Source organism: Octopus sinensis, linkage group LG14, assembly GCF_006345805.1.
Source record: "Octopus sinensis linkage group LG14, ASM634580v1, whole genome shotgun sequence".
Classification (NCBI taxonomy): Eukaryota; Metazoa; Mollusca; class Cephalopoda; order Octopoda; family Octopodidae; genus Octopus; species Octopus sinensis.
Genome location: NC_043010.1, coordinates 50,852,668 through 50,875,141, shown reverse-complemented (window position 1 = coordinate 50,875,141; position 22,474 = coordinate 50,852,668). Strand labels below are relative to the sequence as shown.

General features: G+C 37.0%; 2 protein-coding genes across 2 annotated transcripts in view; one reads left to right on the top strand and one right to left on the bottom strand.

The window, feature by feature from the left end:
- LOC115219346 (zinc finger protein 234-like) overlaps nt 1–22,474 on the top strand; it is a 30,918-nt gene that overhangs the window by 6,341 nt on the left and 2,103 nt on the right. The window lies entirely within an intron of this gene.
- Nucleotides 4,652–7,833, bottom strand: LOC115219188 (zinc finger protein 2 homolog). The gene is made up of 2 exons (XM_029789303.2): nt 7,783–7,833; nt 4,652–7,619 (listed from the first exon to the last, which is right to left on the bottom strand). Exon 2 carries the CDS (start codon nt 6,817–6,819, stop codon nt 5,866–5,868), a length of 954 nt encoding a protein of 317 aa, XP_029645163.1. The 5' UTR covers nt 6,820–7,619; nt 7,783–7,833; the 3' UTR covers nt 4,652–5,865.

Below are 22,474 nucleotides of genomic sequence, written 5' to 3'. Positions count from 1 at the left end.
TGGATATTCTCCAACCATTCTGTTCTTGGCCAAATCCTAGTTCTCCTGCTATTTGGTTTGGCTTGAAAACTCTGTCTTGCAGTCCTTTCCTACAGCACTCTAACTACAGTAGTATCACAGCTGTGGCTTCATTATGTGGCACAACTTAGAGACATTCCCTGATATCCAAGCTGCACATTCTGTTGAGTAGTGTTACTCCAGAGATCCTTCAGAGGAACCCCCATCTCGGCTGCTTTAAGACACTAAATATCAGTTTATATAATTCATATAAGGAGAGATATTTTCTCATACATCATATTCATCTTTTACTTGTTCCAGTTATTAGACTGTGTCCATGTTGAGGCACAACCTCAAAGAATTTTAGTGGGATGAATCGAGCCCAGAACTCATATTTTGTTTTTTAAACCTGGTACTTATTGTCAGTCTCTTTTGCTGCACAACTAAATTATGGGGACACATTGACACCAGTTGTGGTAGACAAAGATATGCACACATATATCAACATCAGTGTTTAACACCTGCCTTTCATGCTATATATATATATATATATATATATATATATATATGCGAGCAAAATGCCCACCTGTCCAATGGACGGTGCTGAGTTGTCAAACATTTAAACCAAATTTTCTCAAAACAAATTGTCTGACTGTCCCATAGGCCTCCCCTTTGAGAAACACTGATTTAACCTAAATTTGAGACACCAGCAAAAGAAGAAATAACAATAGACTTTTTTCTATTCCAAAGAAAAACGATTTTATTCACACAACACGTAGTATCGATTGCAACAGCTGATGTACTTGCACATACAAATGCACGTTCCCATGGCTTTATCGATTGCATTCTCACCTGGAATCGATTTTTCTAATTTTTTTAAGACTTATACACGCTCTGATCCCATCGGTATCTAAATATCAAATTTGAGTGCAATAGGATGGAGGATGCACGAGATCCTAGAAGACACACAGACAGACAGAGTGGATTTTATATAATAGATATATATATATATATATACATACACAACAGGCTTCTTTCAGTTTCCACCTACCAATCCACTCACAAGGCTTTGCTTAGCCCAAAGCTAAAGAAGACACTTGCCCAATGTGCAGTGGGGTCGAACCCAGAACCATATTGTTGGGAAGCAAGCTTCTTATTTCTTTATTGTCCACAAGAGGCTAAACATAGAGGGGACAAACAAGGACAGACAAAGGGATTAAGTCGACCCCAGTACGCAACTGGTACTTAATTTATCGACCCTGAAAAGATGAAAGGCAAAGTTGACTTTGGCGGAATTTGAACTCAGAACAACGCCAGACGAAATACCACTAAGCATTTTGTCCGGTGCGCTAATGTTTCTGCCAGCTCGCCGCCTTACCACACAACTATACCTGCGCCTATCTCTATAGTAAATACTTAAAACTAATATAGTTTTTGAGATTTATCATTTTAGAAATATTTAGAAATCAAAAAAAGAATATAAATCTCCAAATGCTGTAACTTTAAGATTTTAATTTCAGATTAAAATTTTCTTTTGAATAATTGTCACAAATTTCTTTGCGTACTTTTCTTTTTGACAAAAGTACTTATCATTTCATTGATTGCATTTTGTTTCACCAAAGTAAAGCAATTACATGGTGATAAAGTTTATTAGCCATTAAAAATACAAGATATATTTCCTTGTTTATGAGGATTAAATTTACAGTGTGTAGATTATTTGTGCCTAAGTTTGTATCATCATCATCATCGTTTAACGTCCATTTTCCATGCTAGCATGGGTTGACAATTATAGTTATAAAAATAACTATTTTTAATTAAAGGTACAAGGCCTAAAATTTTGGAGGATGGGGTTAGGTGATTACATCAATCCAGTCCTTATTGTATTGACCCCCAAAAGGGTAAAAAGATGAACTCAGTAGAATCTGAATTCAATGTAATGAGTCAAAGAAATGCTGCTAAGCATTTTGTGAAACATACTAATGATTCTGCTACATTGCTGCCAAATAATAATCCTTTCTATTAAAGATACAAAGCCTGAAATTTGGGGGGAGGGGACTAGTCGATTACATCAACCCCAGTGCTTCACTGGTACTTAATTTATCAACCCTGAAAGGACAAAAAGCAAAGTTGACCTCAGTGGAATTTGAACTCAGAAAGTAAAGACAGACGAAATACCTATTTCTTTATTACCCACAAGGGGCTAAACACAGAGAGGACAAACAAGGACAGACAAACGGATTAAGTCGATTATATCGACCCCAGTGCATAACTGGTACTTATTTAATCAACCCCGAAAGGATGAAAGGCAAAGTCGACCTGGGAGGAATTTGAACTCAGAACGTAGCGGCAGATGAAATACCGTTAAGCATTTCGCCCGACGCACTAACAATTCTGCCAGCTCGCCACCTTTATTGCTGCCTAATAATAATAATTAATTCTTTTTATTGGCCACAAGGGCTGACACACATGATTAGTAAACATAAAGGGACAAAACAGGACGAAAGGTTACAAAGGGTTTTGCCCGTTTTTGAAAAAATCCGAGTAAAAACTGTTTAACAACGAAAGATTATAACAATGAAAAAAAAACTCCCAATAGGGGGAGGCGCTTCGAAAGGTTCCTGGTGGAAAAAACCCCATAAAAGCCAACGGGAGCCTGGTCAAAAGGGGGGTAGAGAGCCCCTTTCTCCTTTTATAAAACCTTTTTCAATCACAGGCGAAACCTGAGACTTGGTCCATTTATACTGGCCATTCTCGCACAATGCACCCACCTTTCAGAAAACTTGCTATCGGACAGCACTCTCCTCTCTAACCTCATCTTCCTTTTCAAGTGAAACTTGAAAAAGTTGATGAGGACTTGACCAAAGAGGAAAGTGTCTGACTTTAGCCCTTTAGGGCTCTCACATTCAAGCAACCGATTCTAAGTTTTGCCATGTTTCAAAGGTGGGAAAAAGTAAAAGGAGAAAAAGGCTCTACTTACTGTTGTTGGTGGTGGGGGTGGCTCCCTTGTGCTTTTGCACGGGTGCTTCCACGATATTTTTATAAAGTTTCTTTGAGAAACTTTTCCCTAGCGATCCAACATCGTTAGGGAATATTTGTTTTATGTCACTGTATGTTGTTGCATTGATTTTTATTGTGAGAATGTGTGCTGGTGGTGTGTTGGTATAACGAAATCTGTTATGTTTGTACTTGTTTTGTCTTTTAGGTATGCAACGAGTTTTTCATTTTTTGTGTTTATTGCTGTAATCGTGTCTGTTGGTGTTGGTGTGTGTGGCAGTGGTAGTAGTGGTGTTGAAAGTGTTGTTGTTGGGAAGCACTATTTGTTCGTGCTTCCCGTGTGTCCTTTTGTTTTTTCCTCCTTTTCTTTTTTAGAGGCACTGTGTGCCATTCTCCTTTCTCGGTATCAGTGCTCGCACAATCCGAGCTGTCCTGATCCGGAAAGGGGATGAGTGCTGGATGACTGCCCTTCATCAGCAGGGCAAAAGATTTTTGTTGGTTCTGCTGGTAGCGGTGTTGTTGCTGTGTCTATTGGTGATGATGACACTGTTGGTGTTTCTCCTTGTTTTTTTGTTGTCGTTTTTCTTGGTGCTGGGGTTGGTGTTGGTTTGGTGGTTGTTGTTGGAGGTGGTGTCGTTCGTCTTGGTGGTGGTGATGGTGTTGGTGGTGTGGTAGCCTTTGGTGTGTTGTGCTGTTGTTGTTGCTGCTGCCTCCATTCTTTTTTTGTGAATGGGGCAGTTCTTCTTCAGGTGGTTTTCGCTACTGCAGAGGTAACATTTTGGCTTTCGCCCCTCTACAGTAACGTGCAGCCTGGTTCCATCTGGTAAAATGACTGAGTCAGGTATGGCATTAATGTTTTCCTGCTGGATTTGCACCAGCAGTTGAATACCCATACCTGACCAGTTCTTTTCTCTTACCCTTCGAACATCTAGAATAGTGGCAGTGTCCTCTATGTCATAGAGGACAGCCATGATATACTGAGTTCGGGGGGTATTATGTCAATTTTTATTTTTTGTACTTTCCGCCCAAGGTATGATGGGACCAGAAAGAAACTTTCATTTTGCAAGGGCGAAATGGCATGCGCCCTGGCTTCGTATTCCGTTGCGAAGCGAACCTCCGTCCCGTAACGCTTCCCTCTTGTGACATAGCTCTTTTTGGCCCATATGGGTTTAAGAGCCATTTCCAATTGTTGGGGTGTTGCATTGGTTATTTTTTTGTTTTCCTTATCGAAAACTTTATAAATCACAGTCTTTTTTTTTGTTTCGTTTATGAGTTGTTGAGGTGTATTGAGGAAGACACTGTTCCCCTCTTTTCTCAACAACCCCTTTGCAGATTTTATTTCATCAAATGTAATTTCAATTTGTTCTGTGTTTTGTTTCGTGATAGAAGCAAAATTGCTATGGTGGCTTGTTGTGTTGTCGGTGATGATGTTTGTTATTTTCTTTTCTTCTTTTTCCCCTACTGTTGCACTCATGGAATGAAGAGAAAGAAAATTCTGATTGACGTCAAAGGTGACGCCATCTTTGTTGTTTTCCTTTGTAATGTTCTTTTTTCCGTCTTTTTCCCCTACTGGGACGCTTGCAGAGGGGAGAGGAGAGAAATCTTTGAAGATGTCACAAATGACGCCTTTGTTTTCATTTTCATTTGGAACGTTGCACGCGCTTGCATGTTCCTTCGAAATATTTTCTTTGCCTTTTAAGGCACGAAATGGGCAGTTCGGAGCCGTTAACGAAATTTTTTCGTGTAGTGGGGTGAAACTTGAAGAAGAGAACAGCTAGTTCTCTTCGAAGCCATATTTAAAATTGTAAATGAAAATGTATGCAAAATAAATTTCAAAACGTAATTTTACCCCCAATGGGGTAAAATTTTGCCGAGCCAACTAGCTCCGCTAGAAGTTAGTTGGCTTGGTCACACAAATATCGAAAAATATAAAAACTTTTCACAGGATTTCCAACAAAATTTGCAGAAAACTTACGGAGCAGCTTCACACACGTCTGTCCTCTCGGAAAGAAATAATAATAATAATAATAACAAGGCATGACACCTGAAATTTTGAGGAAGGGAGTTAAGTTGATTACAATGATCGAAGTACTTAACTGGTACTTATTTTATTGACCTGAGAGGATGAAAGGCAAAGCTGAGCTCTATGGAATTTTCGTTCAGAATGTAAATGAGTCAGCAGAAATGTTGCTAAGCATTTTGTCAGACATGCTACCAATTCTGCCAGCTCACCACATAATAATAATAATAATAAAACAACCACATCATAAAGCAGTTATTAAAAAATAATCTTGCTAATATTTTTTTTTTATATATTATGTTTTGAGTTTAACAAATTGTCTTTCACTGTACAATAACTAGAAGGGAATTCCTACAGAATGGTTTCTGATGTAGGAATAACAAAATTTATGTGTAGCGGGTATTTTTTCTGTGGCTTATAAGAATTGAAAGTGTAACCACTGGACAATTCCCTACATATTTCACATGGCTACTAGCATAGCTAGAGGCAGGGGCAGCACCGCTTATGGGTCAGCTGTAGGTAATATGTACTTTTTGTTGGGGTCCGTGGGCAACAAATTGAAATGCCACCCTGGGTGGCACACACTCTAGCTACACTGGTGTGCATGGCTTTTTCTTCAGTATGTACTCGCACAAAGGGTAGATTACTAATTTGAGAAAAAGGCCTTCCTTAAGGTCTCTCAGAGACAGGATTTTTCTCAAGTGTGAGTAATCTTTTGTGAATAACAAGACCAGAACTGTTGTAAAATATTTTCCATACACATCATAGGGACAGAAATTCTTTATCTTTCTCCAGAGTGACTGTGCTTAAGGAATATAAGAAATCTTGAAGTAAAAGGTTCTCCTACATATTTCTCAATTATATGCCTTTTCTCCTGTAGTATGCAATTTTTCATGTCTTTTCAATGTGCTGTTTTTATTGAAAGCTGTTCCACATATCTCACATTGATACAGTCTATCTCCAGCGTGTAGTCGTTCGTGTCGTTTTAAAGAAGTGCTATGACTGAAGGCTTTTCCGCACACCTGACACTTAAATGGTTTTTCACCTGTATGAATTCGTTCGTGAATTTTTAAACTGGAATTTTCACTGAAAGCTTTTCCACACGTTCCGCAGTGAAACAAGTATTCCCCGGTATGGGTCCTCGTGTGCCTTTTTAAATGGCTGCTACAGACGAAAGCCTTCCCGCAAATTTTACAAGGAAACGGTTTTTCTCCCGTATGTGTCCGTCTGTGCAAATTCAAATCCGAAACTGTGACAAAAGACTTCTCACATAGGTCACAGTGATACGATCTTTCTTTCTTGTGTCTTTTCCTGTGTTCATTCAAGACGCAATTCTTGACAAACGATTTTCCGCACGTCTCACAGCAATAAGGTTTTTCCCCAGTATGTCTTTTTATATGCGTTTTTAAAGTACTGCTATCACGGAATGACATCCCACATGCTTCACAATGATACGGCTTATCTCCCGTGTGAGTTTTCATATGGATTTCTACATAACTACTCCGGACAAAAGATTCCCCGCATATTTCACAACGAAATAACTTTTCTCCGTGTATTTTTTTGTGATTTAGAAAACTGGAATTCATAATGAAAGACTTTCCACATACATCACAAGTGTATGGTTTATCTTCACTATGACTGCGTTTATGGAACACAAGAGAGGAATTCCTGGAGTAAAATTTCAAGCATATATCACAACGAAATGGTTTTTTTCCCATGTGTATTCGTTTATGTGTTATTAAAGTACTCTTGTCACTGAAAGATTTCCCACAAATTTCACAATGGCACGGTTTTTCCCCAGGGTGCATTTTTTAATGTTTTCTTAAGGTACTGTTAAACCTGAAAGTTGTCCATAGATGGAATTTTAACCTCTCGTTATCACCTAATTACTTTTCACATGCGTTTCACAGAGAGATCGTCTGTCTTCGGAATGTAACATTTTGTGCATTTTTAAAATCCCAAATTTTAACAAAAGACTTTTCCACAAACATAATATTTCACGACAAACAGATTAATTTCATTAGTGAACGACTTCTCGCGTATTTTCCCATGAAGGACTGTTTCTCCAGTGTATTGTTTTATAACCTTTTTATATAACTGACACGAGTAAATGATTTCCAGTTGATTTCATACTTATAAGGTTCTTCTCTACTGAGTACAGTTCGGGTATTATTTAAACAAACGTTACTAACGAAAACTGGAGCTGTTTCAGATTCGTACGACATAATCTGAAATATTTACCACAAACATCAACACAACATTCATGTATTTACCCTTTTGCTTAATTCAAGTTCGGCAGATATAATAGTTACTTCATTCTTTACAGCTAACTTTTCATAGTTTTGCTCATCACTACCAAAATTAGTAACAGTGAACAATGTACGGCAAATAAAGAAAAGCATTATTCGCGATGTAGATCTTCAATTAGCAATCTCTGTCAGTGTATATTTTAAAGATATATAAATGGAATAATGTGAATTAAAGACACTAACAATTATTTAGTAAGCGTTGGACAAGATACCTTGTGGTATTTTACTGCCTTTTACGTTCAGAGTTGAAATCCTGCCGAGGTCAATCAACGTTGACCCTTTTACTTCTAGGGCGGGAACTCAGGAAAGATCGATAAAATAAATTTTAGTAAAAATACTGATTCGAATTAATATACAGTGTCCTGCTACATAATTTGCGGTCTCGTGCTGAAGTAATTTAGTTACTGGTGGAGGACAGAATTGAATTAAACGTATATCTATTAGAAACCTTGCAAGACTTACAAGAATCCGACCAAACATGTGAATTGTCGTCATGTAAAATAGATGACGGAACAATAACAACGGATGTTGACAAGGGAGGTCACTGTGTTGTGATTTATGTTCTGTGCCTGGATGGACATGACAAGATGACTAAGATGAAATGATGTTTAGATTTGAATTCTGGTGTGTATGCGTGCGCGTACATAAATGTGAGACAAAAGCGCACTCAGTATGAATATTAAAACAGTTATATCTTTATATATATAGAGCAGTATACAACTGGTTAGGGCTACTATGTCTAAAAAAAATCATCATTATATGTGAAACCAACAGTAATATTCTGACCGGTTATATACCATACCCGGTAATATACTGCTTGACTGTGCTGTTCTAACTAGCTCATTTGCTTGCTGCAAGATACGCGACTGGCTGTCACTTATTTTCTATATATTGCAAGCTCCTGCTATCTCTAGCGGACAGGTATCTACCACTGGGGTAGCTTGAAACTGAACGGTCTGGTGGTTCTGTCGTTGGCAGATGTAGGAGTTTGCTCCCCTGCTTGCAATATATATATTGCTTACCAGCCATATGGTTCCGGGTTTAGTCTCACTGCGTGGCACCTTGGGCAAGTGTCTTCTACTATAGCCTCGGGCCGACCAAAGCCTTGTGAGTGGATTTGGCAGACGGAAACTGGATGAAGCCCGTCGTATATGTATATGTGTGTGTGTTTGTCCCCCCGACATCACTTGATAACCGATGCTGGTGTGTTTACATCCCCCGTAACTTAGCGGTTCGGCAAAAGAGACCGATAGAATAAGTACTGGGGTCGATTTGCTCGACTATAAAGCCGGTGTTCCAGCATGGCCGCAGTCAAATGACTGAAACAAGTAAAAGAGTATATATATATATATATATATATATATATATATATATATATATCAGGTACAGATTGCACTGAATAACCAACTGCAGGAGGTGTTCTCCTGGGATTAAAATGGCTGTAATGTAACGTCAGTTTCTATGGAACAGCCTTGTTGAAGTGGCGATAAACATTACTGCTGAGTATAGTTACTGCTTTCATGCCTTTTAGAGATTTGTTAACAGCTAATTGGCTTGTTGCAAGATCAGTGACTGGTTGTCATTATTACATATATCAAATTCCCTGGCTTTTCAACAATCTTAATGTTGAGTTTGGTCTCCTTCAGAGATTTCCTAAATTTACAGGCTAATTCTTCATGGCTGTGGCCTCTACAAACATTACTCCTTGATATTTGTTGGTTTTATACCACATGTTCACCCTGTTTGCTTTGTCACAAGTTCTTTGTATCTTATTCCAGCCTATGTAGGGCAGGTACCACTGGTATCATTATATATAATGTTATCTAACTTCTCTCTAGTACCCCTGTATACTCGAGTGCTATCTTTCACACACATAAATACACAGATAGTGTACTCTTTTACTTGTTTCAATCATTGGACTGTGGCCATGTTGGAGCACCACCTTTAGTCGAGCAAATCGACCCCAGGACTTATTCTTTGTAAGCCTAGTACTTATTCTGTTGGTCTCTTTTGCCAAACCGCTAATTTACGGAGACGTCAACACACCAGCATTGGTTATCAAGCGATGTTGGGGGGACAAACACAGACACACAAACATACACACATATATATATACATATATACAACGGGCTTCTTTCAGTTTCTGTCTACCAAATCTACTCCCATGGCTTTGGTGGGCCTGAGGCTATAGTAGAAGACACTTGCCCAAGGTGCCATGCAGTGGGACTGAACCCGGAACCATGTGGTTGGTAAGCAAGCTACTTACCATACAGCCACTCCTACGCCTATGTAAAAGACTTTACTCATATCACCAAAAGCTGTTCAAAAATGTCTGTAAGATCTTACTTTCCCATGAGATGACATTGTTAAGAGAGTTTACAATACTATATGCAGGAAGGATTGTCTTGCTGGCTATGCCAAAGGCACACCAGAACCAGTAAGTATTCCCACTTTTAAAATTATAGAATACTGGTGGAACATTCCAGTAAAAACAGCAACATAGAGTGACAGAATAAACAAATATGCCAGATATATTTGTATGGGACAGGAAGCAAAAGTTGCACAATGTTGTAAATATCAGCAGCCAAGCAGATGTGAATGTCTTGTGCAAACTTGGGAAAAAGGAGAACATCTATGAAGAACTGATGAGAGATCTACAGCTCTTACATCCAGGTTATATATTTTCATTTGTTCCTATTATAATAGGTGCATTGGGTTATGTAACAACAGATTTGCAGAGAAACCTAGAAATGCTTGGATTCTGTATTCTCTAGATACAATTGACTACAGAAATGGTGAAAATTTGTAAAATACTTCAGGGATTATCCATTTGAGTTTTTTGAGTGAACATATACAATCACATAATATACATGTGGAATACATATGTACACATGCACACACATACACACTTGTGTTCTATTGTGACCTGCTACATTATTTGCGGTCAGTATATCTTTATATATAAAACTGAGGTTGTGTGAGAGTCTGTCTCCTCCGATTTAGATTCCTAACTACTCCCACATTTTGCGGTGCAGTTTAACCAAAACCGGGTATCTTATAGTCGTGATTCATATCGAGCCCTTCTGGGTATTAGCGCATCATTTTTTCGTTTTTTTAATGCATTTTTTGCTCGGTTTATATAAGGGAAGTAACTCTCTAAAAATGCTTATATAGTTATTTCCTTTACAAACCCGGGCGATACTGCTAGTATTTTATAATATATAATTTGTGTAGCCACAACCACAAGTTGTGAGATCAAATCTCAATGTCCTGGGATCTGCATATGATGTAAAACTGGATTCAGATGTTAAGCAATCTACCACACAGCAAATTTGTACAAACCATACTACAATGTAAAAAGCTAATAAAATTATGATATTAAACGAATATGAATATACAATGTGTGTTGTATCTTGAATTGTTATTTTCTAGTTTGTTGAAACATGAGACCTAAAATTCATATAAAGTAATAAACATTTTCACCCAATGTGCAAGTTAGAGAGAATAATTTTCTACTATTTCTACACAAATATTTTTTTCTGTCAACGGTAAAAGTTAATTTGTTAAGAGAAGACTTTAGTGAAACCCTCAACAGACAATAACTCTAACAATGTCAGTCTGGGGAAACCCTCCTTCAGGCAATTCCTATCAATGTAGAAAGGTGTATAAAGTAGGAGCTTAGTAATGTCACCAAGTCCTCACAAACCAAATTTGAAATTTGAGCATTGTTTTTATAATTCCTCTAAGAAAGCAATTCTGTTGTAAGAGCAAGACATAACTGGTGCATAAATTTCTGTCATTAAAAGAAATCCATCAGCTTGATACCACATAGCTACACAAATCACTAGGTAGTAGATGGAAACTTTCTGTGTGTCCAACAAACAAGACAAGAAACAGACTGGACTATCGTCTGTGATACAATCTACAGTTGACCCTTCATCTGGTATAGTCACATGTCAAGTCTTTAAGAATCAACATTGGCTAGCCAGGTGCTACACTGGTGTCCAAGACCCAACACAGAATAACAATGTTAACCGACAAGCAGCAGAACCACCACTGAATGAAAACTTCAACAACTGAAGCAATGAGTTAAAATACTCATTCTAAATATGTATTTTTACTGCCTCATGTTTCAAGACTTAGAAGGTGCTAAAAATTTCAGTCCGAATAATTTATGCTCAGTGAGATATTTTGTAGTAGAGTATATTTTATTAAATACATTATATTTATAAACTGGTTTTCATAGTCTTTCAATCTAGAATTATATTACACTAGCAGTATAGCCCAGCGTTGCTCGGGCTTGTTTTCTTTTCGACCCTTTAGAATTGGAATTTTTGAAAAGCAAACATTTTGCATTATGTAACTTGTTATTCTCTTTAAGTGAACACTTTTCTGGTTGAAATACACCAAAAAATGATGACACAGCAGTCAAAAAATCGTAAAAAATAGGGATTTTCATAGAAAAAAAGCACCTTTTTGATGTAAATAATTTTTGGTGTTAACATGGTCAGATTTGAATTTTTTTTCTACAGAAGGAAGAACAAGCCTTCTTCTATCATACTCTCAATTTTGGTCAACTTGCGCCACAGGATCTCAGAGGAGATAGTGTTAGTTGAAGGCTACCAAACCTGCCATACACAGACAACTTCAGCTTTATATATAGAGAGATTGAACAATCCAAAAAATACCACTAAAAATTACGGTAGCTTTAAGTCTTTAATTCCTGATCATGCTTCATAATTTAAACTGAAGTAAAACATCTTGAGATTACAAACGAGAAGCTTTTACACAAATTTATTTTAATTCTTTCTATTTTCAGAAAATATATTTTACCAACTTATTAACTGCATTTTGTTTACCAAACTAGAACAATTTACTCTATGGTAAAGTTGCACAAAGCCATTTAAAATATACAAATGTATATTATTTTATAAGAGCAGCAGCATTTACAATAACATAGATTATCTGAAACCAGTCATAAGTGTGAAAAGTATGACATACATAATGTCAGAATGTTTATCCATAAATTCTGCATATTCTTCGTGGATCACATCAAGACATTGTTGATAAAATTATCCACAATTATATAAAAAGAAACAATATATTTCAGTAATTTGTATTTGTTTGACAATACAAAACACAACTCAGAGAAAATGATTTCAGAATTGCTTCTAAAATCCTAATTTTTTATAATACGCTGTATTATTTTTAACCCTTTACCATTCAATTTTTTCTGTCAAATGCAATGCTTATTGATTCACATTGTTTTGAATCAACCATGCACTATTTCATAACTTCAAGATTTTGATAATGTGATTGTTTATTTTTAGAATGACATTGTGTAGGGTGGGTGCGAAAGGCTAAATCTGGTCAGTTTGAACATAAATCAAGTAGAATATTTGGGCCTGATATGGCTGGTTTAACCCTTTAGTACTTAATCTGGCCCAAAGATTATAGGGGGAGAATTCATGAAAAAAAAAACCAAAAGACGAAGACAGGTGGTGTAGAAAACAAACAGATGTATTAGTATAACACTCAAGAATTGAAAAAGTCCTTGACGTTTCGAGCCTACGCTCTTCCACAGAAAGGAACACAGAAAGAAACAAGGAGAGAAAGAAAATGTGTGTGGTGGCTACCGATCTATCATGGCGACTGCCAGACAGAAGGGTCACACAGGAAAGCGAAAACTGACTAGACCCAACCTCTCATACCTACCCTACTATGTAATTCTAAAAATATACAAACACATTGTTGAAATCTGAATCTACAAAATAATGCATGATTAATTCAAAACAATGTGAATAAATAAGCAATACATTTGGCAAAGAAATCTGAATGCTAAAAGGTTTATGAACTTGACTTATAGAGTCAAAATTTCCATCTACTTCACACCAATATGCTTTTTATCCATGGATACAAATGGACAACTAAAGTGAACAGTTTGACATATTTCTGAGAGTATACTCACGAATCAGATAGAATTTGAGCAATTCCTAAAAAAAGATTTACTGCATACTAGCACTATGACCCGGCAACGCTGGGTCATAATGCTAGTGCATGCATATACAGCTGTGTGCGTGTGCACATACACGCGAGTACTGTCCAAACCTCCGACCAATCACATACAGCTAGCTGGCATTCAATTGGCGTATCAAGTTTTGGGCATTTTGATAGGGTTTTGGATAGGAAATTCACAAAAAAGTCACTTCTATTGATTTTTTTTAATGGCTTTGTGGGGTGACTGGGGAAATGTAAAGATGTGCACGACCACCCTTGGACGGTTTTGAATGACCATAGAAAGTGCGAGCCCTCTAACTGAAAAATTGTGGATTTGTATAAAGGACACACACGCAGACATTTTGCCGTTTATATATAGAGATTTTACAGTGATAGACATTCTATCCAGTGTGTACTCTTTTGTGGGATTTTAAACTACCATTTTCACTGAAAGATTTCCCACAGATTTCACAGTGATATAGTTTTTCCCCAGTGTGTACTTTTTCGTGTGTTTTTAATCTGTTGTTGCTGAAAGACTTCCCACATATCTTACAGCGAAAAGGCTTTTCCCCAGTATGTGATCGCTTGTGAACTACAAGAGCAGATTTCACGGTGAAAGATTTCTCACATATATCACAATTATACGGTTTTTCTCCCGTGTGCGTTCGTATGTGGGATTTCAAACTAAGCTGCTGAGTGAACGATTTCCCACAGGTCTCGCAGTGAAAAGGTTTTTCTCCCGTATGTGTCCGTATGTGACTTTTTAAATGCGTATTACGAACGAACGATTTGCCACAGATTTCGCAAGGAAACGGTTTTTCTGTAATATGTATCTTTTTGTGACTACCTAAATTCGAATTAGTGACAAAAGATTTCCCACAAATATCACAGTGATAAGATTTTTCTTTGTTGTGTCTTATTTTGTGTCTTTTTAAAACACTGTTGTTAACGAATGTTTTCCCACACATTTCGCAATGGAAACGACTTTCTCCAGCATGTATCGCCTTGAGCATTTTTTAAATTCCCAAGTTTGACAAGATTTCAAACGAATTTTAATGCGATAGTTTTTCCCTCTGATATTTACACGCTTGTGGATTACATTATTTATATATATAACCGTTCAATGCGACAAACAGTTGACTCAGAAATCCCACTGTGATTGGCACCTTAAGTATTTGCGCTGTACAGTCCAGATCAATATTTTACACACTCACAGACATATATAATGCGGTTTTTTTTCTTTGTCTGGGATATCATAAAGTCTAAAATGAATGAGTCACTTTTACGCGATATAATGAAAGTGATTGTTGTAAAGATAGAAAGATGCAAAATTGGTTCTGATGTATAACGATATAAAATGAAATGACATGATCTACAAATATTGATAAGCATTTATTTTTTTTTTTTAATCTTTTAATAAAAAAGGCAGGGCAGTCCCTACGGTCGTTTAGTCTCCGAGACAAGTGGGAGGGTATGAATCCTCGATCCTTAAAATGAATCGGGCCGAATTTTTGGTTGATGTTAAATCGGGCGCCGGATTAAGTCTACAACCCGACGGGACTTGAACTCCGAACGCAAAGAGCAAATACCGCAAGACATGCGATCAAACAGTTCTACAATTCGTCTTGGATAGATATATATATTTTTTATCGACCCCGAAAAGATAAAAGACAAAGTTGACTTCGGTGGGGTTTGAACCGAGAGCACGAAAGAGAGAAAGAACAATCAATTTCGAACTAAACTGAATTGGATATATATATTTTTTATGTCTGTTATGCTAAGTAAACATAAAAGAAAACAGAAATTGAAAATAAATATAAAAGTCTCACAAGACTTTTTTTTTTTAATGTGTTAAAATCCAATAAAACATGATCAAACACAACTGATGTTGTGTAGTTTTCTGTGTTTTGACATCACAGTGTTGTTATTTACACTATACAAGAGTAAGAAGTCAACAAAATTGTATAAGTGCCTATGCGACTTAGATTTGAAGGAATTTAGCTGCTATGTCCAAAATTGTCAAACGAACGTGTTGATAGATACAAACACGAGCACTGTGCAAGGAACGATCTCTTATGTTGTGTGTGTGTATAGATAATGTATATTTACGGATTGTTGCAAAATGCTTTGTTTGGCTTATTGCAGCAATGTTTGAGTAAATTAGCTACTCCCAGTGGAAATACTACGAATCCTTCGTTCAGTTACGCGAAGATTTATTTTGCTGGTGGCGAATCCATTTCATTCATTTCTTTAGCTGCCTACATTGTTATGTTTTTTTACAGAACGAGGAAGTGATTGGTGCATAATGTATATATTTCTCACTTCCGTCTCCGTTCATATCACGTGGTCTGTTATAGTTTTTGCGTATTCGTTTATATGTATTTGATAAAAAACAAAAAAAAACAATACAAACGTGCGTACATATCAACATTATTATTGTAAAGGCGTCGAGCTGGCAGAATCGTTAGCACGCCGGGCGAAATGCTTAGCAGTATTTCGTCTTACGTTCTGCGTTCAAATTCCGCCGAGGTCGACTTTGCCTTTCATCCTTTCAGGGTCGATAAATTAAGTACCAGATGCGCACTGGGGTCGATGTAATCGACTTAATCCGTTTGTCTGTCCTTGTTTGTCCCCTCTATGTTTAGCCCCTTGTGGGTAACAAAGAAACAGATATTTCGTCTGCGTTTAAATTCCGCCGAGGTCAACTTAGCCTTTCATCCTTTCGGGGTCGATTAAATAAGTACCAGTTACGCACTGGAGTCGATATAATCGACTTAATCTGTTTGTCTGTCCTTGTTTGTCTCCTCTATGTTTAGCCCCTTGTGGGTAATAAAGACATAGATATTTCGTTTGCGTTCAAATTCCGCCGAGGTGGACTTTGCCTTTCATCGATAAATTAAGCACCAGTTGAAGACTGCGGTCAATGTAATTGACACATCCACTTCCCCAAAACGGTTACCCCTGTGGCAAAATTTGAAACCATTATTATAATCTTCCGGACGTATATCTATCTATCATCATTTAGCTTCCGCTTTCCATGGCGGTATTGGTTAGACGGTTTGACTGGAATTGGTAAGCTGGAGAACTGCACCAGGTTTCAGTCTGACTTTGGGTTGGCTTCCACTGCTGGATGCCCTTCTTAATGCCAACCACTCCAAGAGTGTAGTGGGTGCCTTTTATATCTTAACAGCATGTGTGCTTTTATGTATCACTGGCACCTGCCACAACTATGATTTTACTTGGCTTAACAAGTGTATATGTATATTATTGTATATATATATATATATATATATAACAAAATGTTTTTATATGTAAAAATACTTGGATCTTTTCGGTTTGAACAGGAGTTTTTTCTTGCAGTGTCATGAAATTGTCACCCATAATTATGACCCTAGTATCGATCTATTGCATTTCAATTTGTTTTAGGGTTAGGGTTGGGGGGGATCTTTTTTTCTTCACAAATGTAAATAAACCCAATCTGTTTCTTAAACGAGGGACATATTCATACGGCACAGAATGTTTTCACCTCAATAGACGTCATTGATTGGTTGAAATTGCAGAAATTGAAGAAAAAAAACAACAAATATCTTACAAACTATAGAATTTTCTCAATAAAGCCAAGAGAAAAGAATGTTTTATAAACACATTCTACCAGTATACGAAGTTTAAAAGTGGTTAGTTACCTAGAAATTATGTTAAAAAACTGCCGTTCAAACCGAAAAGATCCAAATACTTATTTATATGGTCAACAAGGGTTAATACTGGTTTCAAATTTTGCTACGAGGCTGGCAATTTTGGTGGGGAGGGGCACAAGCCATTTACATCAACCCCAGTACTGATCTGGTACTTGTTTTATGTGCAAATATGTATGAATGTAAAAATGCTTGTTTGTCTTTAGAATTTGAATACATGTGCAGGATAAGTAAGTGTCATGACAGGAAGGTAGTTGGACATAACAGTAATTGTAATCGATTGTGTGTGAGTGATAGTTGGTGGTAAAACCTTCATTGATGAGCTGTCATACTCATCAAAGAAGGTTTCCCAAGCTTAAATGGACAAAAGGAAAGTGATTTGCTAATTGCCCAATTGAATCTGTGTGTCACCTGTAGGTCTCTTGTCTTCTTTATATTTGCATCTGAAAGATGAGTAATAAGTCAGAGGCTGTGAAATGTCAACTAGAACCAGGCCTTCTATTTTTAGGACATCTAAGTTGATGTGGAGAGCAGTGGAAAAATGAACTGAGGCCCACAATAACTGAATCAAAAATGTTGTTTTGTTTATGGTCCCATAATTACTAGGCGTAGGAGTGGCTGTGTGGTAAGTAGCTTGGTTATGAACCACATGGTTCTGGGTTCAGTCCCACTGTGTGGCACCTTGGGCAATTGTCTTCTACTTTAGCCTCAGGTCGACCAAAGCCTTGTGAGTGGATTTGGTAGACGGAAACTAAAAAGAAGCCCGTCGTATATATATATATATATATATATATGTATGTGTGTGTGTGTATACGTTTGTGTGTCTGTGTTTGTCCCCACCAACATCGCTTGACAACTGATGCTGGTGTGTTTACGTTCCCGTAACTTAGTGGTTCAGCAAAAGAGACTGATAGAAAAAGTACTAGGCTTACAAAGAATAAGTCCTGGGGTCGATTTGCTCGACTGAATGTGGTGCTCCAGCATGGCCACAGTCAAATAACTGAAACAAGTAAAAGAGAGACTTAAGAAAAGAAGTACTAGTGTTGGCTTGTTCAACTAAATCCTTGAAGGCAGTGCCTCTAATGACTGAAACAAATAAAAGACTACAGTATTTTGATATATGAGGGGGTGCAGAAATGTTCCTGGCTTTAAGGGTATCATGAAAGGCCTGATTGGAGCTTAGAAAAACTGAAGGATTGCTGCAATAAATGTGTGAATTTGAGTGGGAAATATTTTGGATAAAATCATAATTAACTGATCGTTTTGTATTTTCTTTTACACAAAGGCAGAAACTTTTCAGCAACCCACTCATAATTAACTTCTGAAATAAATATACGCTCCTTTCTAACAACACATGCAAAATTTTATACATGAAGCATTGTAATGTTTGTATTTCCAAAAAAGCATTTGAAGTCCCTAGTTTACAAATATTTTTGTTGATTCTGATCCCAAATTGTCATTGTGTGGAAATCCTCTGGTTTGAAATTGCCAGAGAAACCTTAGATAAATAATTTGTTTTCCTAATATAAGCACAAGGCCTATTTCTTTCCCTCTCTTTTTCTTTCTTTCTCTCTCCCTCTCTTTTTCTTTCTTTCTTTCTCTCTCTCCCTCTCTTTTTCTTTCTTTCTCTCCCTCTCTTTTTCTTTCTTTCTCTCCCTCTCTTTTTCTTTCTTTCTTTCTCTCTCTCCCTCTCTTTTTTTTTTCACTTCCTCTTTTTCTTTCTTTCTTCCTCTCTCTCCCTCTCTTTTCTTTCTTTCTCTCCCTCTCTTTTTCTTTTTTTCACTCCCTCTTTTTCTTTCTTTCTTCCTCTCTCTCCCTCTCTTTTTCTTTCTTTCTCTCCCTCTCTTTTTCTTTCTCTCTCTCCCTCTCTTTTTCTTTCTTTCTTTCTCTCCCTCTCTTTTTCACTCCCTCTTTTTCTTTCTTTCTTCCTCTCTCTCCCTCTCTTTTTCTTTCTTTCTCTCCCTCTCTTTTCTTTCTTTCTTCCTCTCTCCCCCTCTCTTTTTCTTTCTTTCACTCCCTCTCTTTTTCTTTCTTTCTCTCCCTCTCTTTTCTTTCTTTCTCTCCCTCTCTTTTTCTTTCTTTCTCTCCCTCTCTTTTTCTTTCTTTCACTCACTCTCTTTTCTTTCTTTCTTCCTCTCTTCCCCTCTCTTTTCTTTCTTTCTCTCCCTCACTTTTCTTTCTTTCTCTCCCTCTCTTTTCTTTCTTTCTCTCCCTCTCTTTTTCTTTCTTTCACTCCCTCTATTTTTATTTTTCTCCCTCTCTTTTCTTTCTTTCTTTCTCTTTCCCTCTCTTTTCTTTCTTTCACTCCCTCTATTTTTATTTTTATTTCTCTCCCTCTCTTTTCTTTCTTTCTTTCTCTTTCCCTCTCTTTTCTTTCTTTCTTTCTCTCCCTCTCTTTTCTTTCTTTCTCTGAAGTAACCTTGATCTTGGTGGGATTTGAACTCAGAATGTAAGGGGCCATAACCGAACACTGCAAGACATTTTGTCCAACTTTCTAATGATATAACAATCCTTTTTGTCATAAGCACAAGGCCTGACATTTTGTGGGAGAGGGATAGTCAATTACATTGACCCCACTGCTCAACTGGTACTTATTTTACAGACCCTGATAAGATGAAAAATAAAGTCAACCTCAGCAGAATCTTAAATGCAGAACTTAAAGACAAAATGAAGCTAAATATTTTGTCTGGCATGTTAATGATTCTGTCAGCTCGCTTCATTCTGCCAATCCATAATAATAATAATTGTGGGAATGGAATTTTAAGTTTCGACCAAGCTTGTCATTTGAAACTATTACTGGTTTTATTGTTTATTTATACTGATTCATTTATACTGTTGTACTGTGAACCATTTTTGAATAAACAGTAGGTATTTTTTGATACACTGGTTTATTCCTCTAATGAGGAACACAGAAAACATTTTGAGGAACTTGGGCCTTGCAACATAATTTTCCCAATTACAACATCACAAATCCCAAAGGTGCCTTTATTTAATTTCTTTTCTACTATAGGCACAAAGCCCGAAATTTTGGGGGAGGGGGCCAGTCGATTAGATTAATCCCCAGTATGCAACTGGTACTTAATTCATCGATCCTGAAAGGATGAAAGGCAAAATCGACCTTGGCGGAATTTGAACTCAGAACGTAAAGACAGACGAAATACCTATTTCTTTACTACCCACAAGGGGCTAAACACAGAAGGGACAAACAAGGACAGACAAACAGATTAAGTCGATTACATCGACCCCAGTGCGTAACTGGCACTTAATTTATCGACCCCGAAAGGATGAAAGGCAAAGTCAACCTCGGTGGAATTTGAACGCAGAACGTAACGGCAGACGAAATACGGCTACGCATTTCGCCCGGCGTGCTAACGTTTCTGCCAGCTCGCCGTCTTAAGGGTGCCTTAATTTGGGACGTTCACTATATGCATATCAAATATTGAATTATATATATTATCTTTTATAAGTCATTGGACTTGCAGGCTTGAAGGATTAAGTCGAGCAAAATGACTCCAGTATTTGTTTTTTTAAAGCCTTGTACTTATTTTATTGGATTTTTTTTTAGTGAACCGCTAAGACAAACAGTTTTTGTCTCTCAAATATACTCAAAAGCTGTCACACAGCCATGCCTGCACCTAGGAAAATATGCATGCCACCTTTGCATCTCGTTCTAATTTTAGAAGCATGTATGTGGTTTAGTATACCGTAAATCCTTGAGTATAATCCGCATTTTTCCCCCAAATTTAAAGGTCAAAATCCCTAGTGCGCACTATATATGAGGTTAAAAATGAAAATTATATTCTAAGCAATGTTCAAGACTCTATTTGCTGTCCGGCAATGTTTATTCAGACGCATTTTGTTATGTCGGGCGCTAAATACCTTAAGCTAAGCCTGAAAGCAATGAAGTCATAAAAGAATCATCCATAACTTGCAGTAAGCAACATTTATTAAACGTTATTACTGTTATTTCTTTATTTTCTGCAAACAAAATGCACAAAAAAGCTACACGTTTGCATTATGTTATATGTACAATAATAATAAAGGACGTTACCGTATACAGTTTTACAAGCAAAGGACGTTATATAGACCTCCTTGACTCGAGTTAGAGAAGGGGTGCGTATTATACACAAGGTTTAGGTTTTTTAGAGGTACAGTCCCTTAAAAATCCCTTGCGTATTATACTCAAGGGCGGACTATACTCGATGATTTACGGTATATCATGATAGACTCTCCTGTCGAAGACAACGTATGAGCGTTCAGCTTTTGCCGAACGAATTGCACAAATGATTTGTTTATAGTGATCAAATGTTCGTGCCGAACATTAGCTCACTCTCTCCATCAAATCGACGTTGTCTGAACAGGTGCACAGTGTGCAACGCGTCAGGTATCGACGTGGTCGCAAAGCAACGTAAGATGAAGGGTTTTGCTCAAGAACCTTAATGCACCACCCGGACTAGGAATTGAAATCATGATTGCTTGATCGTGAATGCAACACCCTAACCACGAGTCCAAGCCTATCATATGACTCCCCCTCGAGTCATATAAGACACATTGGACCAGTTTCTCAGTTTCCGTGACATATATATATTTCCCTTTGGAAATATATATGCCATTTGAGTGAACTGAACCAACATGGAATGAATTGTTTTGCTCAAGAACATAAAGCATCGCCCGGTCTGAAACTACAATCTTACAATCATGAACCCAACACCCTAACCACGAAGCCACGCGTCTCCACGTGCATCATACAAATATACAGATATAACCCGAGATTTATCATATTACCTAGTATTTACGCATAGTATTTTGTTTACGTACACAATATCTGAACACACGATGTTTCTGAAATTTTTTTGGTAAACATTTACCAATGTGAGTGAATCACGTGATCCAGTTCGACGGGAACGAGAGAATAATCAACACCCATAATCTTATTCGGTAAATACCATATTCTGTAACATATTTCCATAGCAGATCTATTTAAGTATGTTATGTTTATATTTATATAATAATAATAACAACAACATTCGACACAAGTGTACCAATGCCGTTATTTCAATACACAGAATACTTTACAGAACATACACAATACAGTGATCTCCCTTATCTATATCAGCTGTAACTGTTCAATAACCAATTTTATACAGCAATTATCGATATGTTTGATCGGATCTTAACACATTAAAAAAGAAAGTCTCGATAGTTATTTTCAAATTCTGTTTCATATTCTGTTTACGTCCTTGGAGAAATATAAATCTAATTTAGTTCGTAATTGATTTAATTATCACTAATTGCGAATCATATTTAATTTTATATATCTATATATAATTATTAAGTGTAAGCTCCAAATTTGTGTGGTTGTACATTGAATTCCTTTATACAATGTAAAAAAAGTGGTTCGTTTGTCTTACGTTTTGTAATATCCCAAGCAATTGAAACTGAACCCTATTATGAATACTCGCAAA